This window comes from Electrophorus electricus, chromosome 3 (genome assembly GCF_013358815.1).
Source record: "Electrophorus electricus isolate fEleEle1 chromosome 3, fEleEle1.pri, whole genome shotgun sequence".
NCBI classification, from domain to species: Eukaryota; Metazoa; Chordata; class Actinopteri; order Gymnotiformes; family Gymnotidae; genus Electrophorus; species Electrophorus electricus.
The window spans coordinates 15,353,003-15,360,844 of NC_049537.1; the positions used below are offsets into that span (position 1 = coordinate 15,353,003).

Genomic DNA, 7,842 nt, shown 5'->3' on the forward strand with positions numbered 1-7,842 from the left:
GTGCTTTCAGTATATTACTGGACTGTCTGATGACATGCAAGCTCCAACCACTGTTGAGCAGGGTTTAGGAGTTAATGACAAGGAACGGTATGGAAGGCAGAGATCCGGCAGCCTTTAGCTAGTCTCAAAGCAGACTTTGATAAGGTGGAAAAATCAGTTGAGTCTTTTTAAATACAAAATAAGTGTAAGGTCTGTAAAAATCAGGGGGTCTTGCTCATACTGACTACACTCAGTACAGTGCTGCACAGATCGTCGCCAGCATTGTTCGGAGGCATGACATCCACCGACAAGATGTGCCGTCGTAGTTGTCAAGTCACATCTGTGAGCCGCGTTTGGCTCTGTGCTACCTTGCTGAAGTGATTTGATCATCGTGTGCTTCCCCCCCCCCCTTTCTTCTTTTTCCTTTGCCTTATGTGAGTCTGGCAAAGATGGCTAAGAGACATTCTGAGGTTTAAATGGCCTAAATGCTGTTTGGTGGGTGGGGGGGGGGGGGGGGTTGTCACTTTGGTTCAGTGAATACCCAGCTCCGTTCACATCGCATTCAACCCCTCTTTTTCAAGCACCGAGCTCAGCCAGTGCAAAAAAGCAAAAGGGAAAAATGATATTCACTGTAAATCCCATGAGTGCCGAAGGGCGGGTAGAGGTAGTGATCTCGGTGAAGATGGTGGACATTATTGGGAACCACGGGATCGAACAATCATCTCTGACAGGTTCCTAGCCGTGGATAGGACTCTAGTCCCAGTAGGGCCTCACTTAATGTAAAAGGCCCCAACACAACTGGATGACAAGTGGGCAGCAAAAAAAGAGCTCTCCTAATCAGTTTCAAACACCATGTACAAAGCTATTGCACAGTCAGGGACCTAAATCATGCAAGCTTAAGGTGTTATCTGGGAAGGCAAACAGGGTAAGGTGTCTAATTTTATTTAAAGTTGACAGTATTAAACAGGATTCTGAAATATGATCAGGGATCATGACTGATATTGGCTTGCTCATATCTGTCCCACACAAAATATTCTCGAAAATCTCTATCAGCGATATTGGAAAGGGGCAGTATTATTTGCAATTTTACTACAGATTTTGTTACAAAAATATTATTGCAAAGGTTTTATTATTCAGAACAATTCAAACATATTCCACTATATAAGTAAATCCAGTTATGGAGTATCTTCATTTCAAACCCATGAGTGTCCTCAGAAACAGTCCACAGGTTTAGATTACACTTTTATTTTTCTACTACAATTACAGTAAACATGATATCCCATGATTGTGAGTGTCCATTTAACTTATATTGAAAATGAAAAACAAAGAAAACAAGTGCCGGTTTAGAATAAAATGACGAGTAAGATGTTTTACCTGCGAGGCAGCTTATGATTGATAGCAGCACCAGCCGTTTCCATGGTAACGTCATCTTCAGTTGCCAAGGGCAAATATGACTCTCATCCATTTGCTTGTGAATGGAATGATTTTTCCCTTGAATGTGAGATGTATAATCTGTGGGAAAAGTAATTACAGAAATAATTAAAATGAGACATTTTGGGCCAATTGTAACAGGTTTTTTTTTTTTTTTTTTGGCTTTAAAGACACATCAGTGATTACACTTTTGTTGAAGTCCACCCCTTTCTCTCCAGACACTAAAAATGCCATTGACAGAAACATCAGTGCAGTCAAGATTCTCCTTCCACTGAAAGAGAAGGTTTCAGTTCTTCAAAAGACTTTAAAGTACATTCGGCTTTTCATGAAGTCAGAAAGCGACAATTGTAGTAGCAAGATGACATTTTAATTATGAACCACAGGCAGGAGCTCAAACAGCTTTTTTGAAAGTGCTCCATAATTGGAACCCTTTAACCTCCGCTTCTTAGAAATTATTCGCAGTACAGCCCGGAATTAGGACGAGGCCAAAGAAACTCACCACCATCGAATGATGTGCCTCTGATCAAGGTGTGGAAAAAAAGCCCAAACAAACAAGAATACTCTTTGTAACTAGGTTTGGGGGCTTTGCAACTTCAGACCTGAAAGGCTCCTCTTCCTCACCTATTAATAGGAACAACCAACCTAAATATCTTTGCGCTTCTGCCGGCCCTCGGGCCCATCCAGGACTACGTGGCCATTCCTTTCCACTGGTTACCTTTTCTCCTGAGACGTACCAAGAAGCGACTGAAAAGTCTGTTAGGCATTTTCTAAAGCCAAGAATTGGGCTGACCGAGCACAAGTCATCCGGAACCAGAGCTCGCTGACATAGCCTCTGGCTGTTGTGCGTAGGGCACTTTTAGGGCGTTTTATAATGACAGACCCTTTCTGTGCATGTGTTTTTGTTGGCTTCTGTGTAGCAGGCTATGTAATGGAGTTAAGAATATATAGGTGTCAAAAAGACATTATAAAGGTATTATTTTGCCTTCTAATATTTTTAAATAAATTTTTAAATTGCATATATTTATGGCACATGGTAATCGTTCTTGTGCAACAAAATGAAAATTGTTTGCAATATACCAAGACTGACAAGCCAAGAGTACAGCCCTATTGTGACTTTGGAGTTATTGAACAAAAATACTTTTTTTTCCCCTAAGTGTACTAGTTTTTTTTCCACTTGGCTTGTATTCCACTTTTCCTTCATGAGCTAATAATTGTCACTGTTCCAGTGCTGTGTACAAAATCTTTTCATTCCATAGAGACGACTATACAAACATCTTCTGTGAACACAAGATGAACAGTCCCAAGGCGTTTAAAGATGTCAACCTCAAGGTTCAGAACTATTTGTATACACAATCTGGTCTTGGGCTGATTCAAACAAAGTGACCTCTTGCATTCTACGAGCTGTGCCTCCCAACGCTGTAAACAGAGATTTCGAACAGGGGCGATCTGTTATCCTTTAGACAGGTTTGCATAATCTTCAAATCAGGCCTTGACTAAGCGTGCCACCTCTGGTGTTAGTAATTTGTGCATGTTTGTTGTAATTGTGAGGATGGGTAGATTTACCCACCTTCTTCAATTCTGGAGACACATTCTTCAACTGGACCTTCTGTCGCATTGGATTAAAGGGCCCCGCATTCATTACACACAGAAAGAAATGCCCAATCTTCCACTCGATGGTAATGTCTTTTCCAGACACCTTTTAATTTGATCTCTTATCCCTCCCCACTCAGGGGGTGTGCACACAACCACGAAAGTCCAGATCCCATGTTTTCAACTGCAATCCAAGTGATAATGAACTGACAAAGCAAGCAAACCAGTGGGCTTCCTACCTTAAATGTTCATGGCAGCCTCTTAAAGGTCTGGGCCCACGTAAAAAAATGCCAGCGTGCATTTTAATTACAACCGGTCTCTTATGTTTCCCCGTAAGGATGGTGTGCCATCATTATCCATTGACTGTGAGGAGATGAACTATAAGCTCAATATTGCCCTGCCAAGCGTAATGAGGCTGCGCTGTTTCCCAGCCAGGGAAGCATCGCGTAATGAAATCCACTGACCGATCCTATTTCTCTGGCAAATGATGGGACTCCTTGGTTAAGGTGGCAGTGATTTTGAGGCAGCTTGAGGCAGTCGAAGACACCCAAGGGTTCATATAACAGCCAAATGTCTCAAAGCAGAAGAAGAAAAAGACACAGGCAATTTTCCAGTGCAGGAGATGGCATTTGCACAGGCACGTCTCGTTATAACTGCATACGGCTGCAATCAGAGACAGTAATACAATATGTATGAAATACATTGCTGTTGTGTTAAATTATATTAAGTAACATTTTTTTTAAAAAAAGGTGCAATCAGTCCGAGACAACATATGATGGCAACCATATAAATTCCCCCCATTTGCCGACTCAGGTAACGGACCCCATTTTTATCCACAAATATTAATGGCTAGATCTTGCCAAAAGCCTGTTTGAACACCTATACTCACAATTCTCAGGCCAGTGAGAATTAGCCAAATATTTTTATCCATAATGTGCAGCTTTAAACTCTAATGCCATGATAAAAGTTATTTTGACTATGATTTGAAAGATTGCCTTGTTTAAGTATAAGTGGTACTTCATGCTGTATTGGTCCAAATAATAAAAGCATGAACTCATAGCTTAAAAACTGGCACAATAAATCCCTTGTTAGCAATGGTTAGTGGGCGACACTAAATGCCAACTGTCATGTTTGCTGTGTATTTAAAACTCTCATAATGGATCCTGTGCTTGTGTCAGTCATGTGGTTTTGTGATGCAATGAAGCAGCATTGTGATTATTGCTTAAGTAATTGATCATCTGTCATGCTCCATGGATTATCAAGTGATCATTGCATGTGCAGACAGGAGGATACGTACGCACACACGCACAAAACACTGCTAAATATGATATAAGGTGGATACTCCTCGAGATCTGTAATGGCATGAAAATGGAAAATCAAAATCCCAGTCTATCTGTCAAATGGCAGCAGAAAATTAGTAGTGATGCTGGTGTTGAAACATCTACTCGGCATTATACAGAAACTGTTCTGAAATGTTTTTGATGCACAGTAAGTTTATTATTATTATTATTATTATTATCATTAATAATAATAAACTGCAGCAGGAGAATATCTGCATATGGAACATGTGTATGTGAGGGCACAAGGAATTTACAGTAAATCCATCCTGTGAGCATCTGACACTCGGCTGTGATACTCAGCCAGTGCTCCTTTAAAAAAAAAATCAAGAGGAAGCTGCCTATAGTATGTTGCACAGATGTCCCCAAAAATCCACAGGCTGCTGAGAGAAAATTGAGAAAGACTCGGCATCAATGTGTGTAATCCCCCCGCCCCCCATCCTCTCCCGGGATACCTTAAGCTTTGTTGTAAATGAATGTCAGTGTTAGAGGAGGTTAATGTTATTTGCCCATTGCAACTTGGTTCTTTTTTTAATCTCCTGGTAGAGGGTTGAAGTCCTCCACAGTGAGTGCTCGTCCCGTGGGGCGACCCCTGTGCACCTGTGCTAGGACCACACTCGTTCACCGCACAGGAACAGGCACAGAGCACACTCGGCATGTGAACAAAGTGGCTTCAGATGGTAATACGTTGAAAGCGTTTAACTGGCTGGCAAATTATAAGTTATTTACGTCCCTCGGCAAGACGGACGCCAAATCCAAAGCAAACAGCAACAGACTGCAAATTCTTTGCCAGGAGCCTACGACAAAAGACTGCATGCAATGAAAACCATCTCCACTGAAACGGTATGTCTTCCATCATGTTTTTTTTTCCTCTTCTTCCTATCCTACGCTGCACCCAACAAAAACATGAAAGAAAAAAGAAAAAACAAAAAACAAAAGAATCCGAAATTCATAACAACAGATTACTTCATTTGTCCCAAGACAGGAATGTGATGAAAATGCATTCTCCATGTAATGCAACCTCTTACAAGTTTAGTGCTTTTCTAAGCCACACACAGCACTACACAAAACCTCAGAGCAGGCACTGTGGAAAAGAAAACGAGAGAACTTCCTGGAGGCTTACTCACTTCTAAGCATGCACAAAATGTTAGGGTGAACCGCGGAGATAAGTGGTAAGGCCAGTGGAGTAAGTGCACTTAACGGAGTGGAGAAGCAGCAGCCAGTGATCGGCTCCACAAACCCATCATCACACTGCCCATTATCCCCCCCCCCCTCCCCCCGGCCCCTTCATACAGCCATGGCTGTGAGAAGGTTGGGGGGGCATAAATAGACAAAAAAGATGTAGAAAGATTTGACTGGGGAGTGACTAGGGATCCAAAGATAGAAGCAGAGCAAATGTAAATTATGCCTCAGAGACAGAATGAAACTGACAGACAGTAGCCTTAGACTCATCAACACGCTTAATCACATAATCAAATTTTCCTTTCATCTGATGAATACAGCCTTTGTGTTTCGCATACTTATCACAAGTGATGGGAGACACAGGCCTGAAGATACCAAGCAGCTGAGCGTGTTGAAACAGAATTCTGCGCGATGCTGCTTCACAGTGTTTGCCACCTCTAATTTGGCCGTGCTTGGTAGCTACAGAATGAGATGGGCCAAGCATCGCAGATGCACCTATAAATAAGCATGAATACAAGAAAGAGGAACCCATTCCCTTCTAAATAGTGCATGGTAGGGGTGCGTTGTGCATAAGACTAAACATTCCAGCAGCGTCTTTCACCCTCCATTTCCATCTCTCGGTGTTACTATTTCACTCACTTTCTTCTCACTGTTGGAGTGTGTCTGTCTGACTGACTCTTTTCACATAACTCTGTGAAGCGAAGTTCACATGAGACTCACACATTACGGCTCGGCAACCATAAAAGAAACGGTGATGACTTGTAATGGTTGTCTGTAACTAAACTTTTCCTTCGTTTCTTTCCTCAGCACTCTTTCGTCTCATCACATTTATCTTTCTTCTCGGTTTTCTGTGGGTGCGATAAAGCAAGAACATTATAATACAATCACGTTATAAACGAACAGTCAGACCTACTAGGAACGCAAGGGAGCCGGGCTCATTTTTAATGCTTTAACATACGCACATCTAGAAATAAGCGGCGAGTCAAGTAGTTAGCTATATGTGAAGTTCAATCTGTAGTAATAACGACGTGTGCGCCCCCGCTAACCGCGGCGTGAGAGCCCCATATGGACTTTAGCCCTGGGTGACACAAATCAGCCTGCATGTCAGATGAATACGGTCTGCCTTGGACCATATTCAGCCCCACTAGCGAGGCATTAGACATTGGATTTGTACGTGAGAGACTGTCTGGCGTTTGTCAAAAATAATAAAACGTATTTATCTCCAGTAGAAGGAGATGGTGAAAGTTTAACACGGCAAACAAGAAATTCAGGTTGCCCCAAATGATTGATACTTCACAAAGACAAATGCTATACCGTACTGCATGCTACTGAATCGCTCATCAGTGGCATACATTAGGACATCAATTAACTTCGACTGCAGTAAGACGCAATTAATCACAGTACGAAACTTGGGTTATACGGTTACTGCATTACTGGCCAAATGCAGCAGTTGCAAACGCATGCATTATTCTGTACTCGAAGGAAAGCCAACTTAAAATACATACCGGGATTTATTTGCGAGGTCTATGTTTTTTTCCTCTTCATCAACTTAATTAAAAACGTAGTTATTTTATTCCAATATCTGGGACGGATCCCGCTTGTAGGTCGCTTCTAGCTTCCGAGAGTTTTTAATACCATTTCTCCAAGGTTGTACTCAGTTTGGGCGCGTATTTGAAGGCTTCGAATACTAAAACCACAGTCGTAAGATGCACCAAAAAATATACGTTTATCCTTGTATTTACACAGAGGTGCTGGCCCTTGTATTTTTCTAAGAGTCCCGCAATTAGTCCATAAATTAAATCCTGTGTCGTCGTAACCTCTGAACATTCGCTCTCTTGCAAGTGCCTCCGCGTCGACTTCGGCCAGTTACACGGCAGGGTAAAGTGTGCTCCACAACGAGTAAAGGACAGGACGAGGACCTCTCATATAAGACTTGGATCGTTCCCTTCCGTTTCTAGACCATCGCCGTTTGTGCGAGAAAAGCAAGGCGCCAGTGGAGTGACGATGCTTTGAGACACACAGGACACGAATGCGCCACGGTTTGTGGATTTGATAATCGCTGTGTGCACGCCCGTTTCGAAGTAGTTAAGACTAGTGTCTGTGCCTAGCCGTTCAATGGTATGGCGATGATCATGCGCCCCACACAACCGAAACCTGTCCCTTCCTCAAGATGAACCAAACACGATTTACATGGATCTTAGTTATGCATCAATTAATTCAGAATTGGGACCATTATAAAATTAATTTTGCACAGATTTACACCCAGATATTCTGGGAGATATCCCTGTGACTAGCAGGAAATGCTCAGTATCAGATATTTACT

General features: G+C 42.1%; 1 protein-coding gene across 1 annotated transcript in view; it reads right to left on the reverse strand.

The window, feature by feature from the left end:
• The window catches only part of cntn3b (contactin 3b), a 45,059-nt gene extending 37,445 nt beyond the window's left edge, over positions 1-7,614 (reverse strand). Inside the window, exons 1-2 of the mRNA XM_026999658.2 lie at positions 7,025-7,614; positions 1,354-1,491 (exon numbers count right to left, since the gene is read on the reverse strand). Of these exons, the coding sequence (XP_026855459.2) occupies positions 1,354-1,444 (91 nt within the window). The 5' untranslated portion in view covers positions 1,445-1,491; positions 7,025-7,614. The remainder of the gene's footprint in view (positions 1-1,353; positions 1,492-7,024) is intronic.
• Between the last annotated feature and the right edge of the window lie 228 nt (positions 7,615-7,842).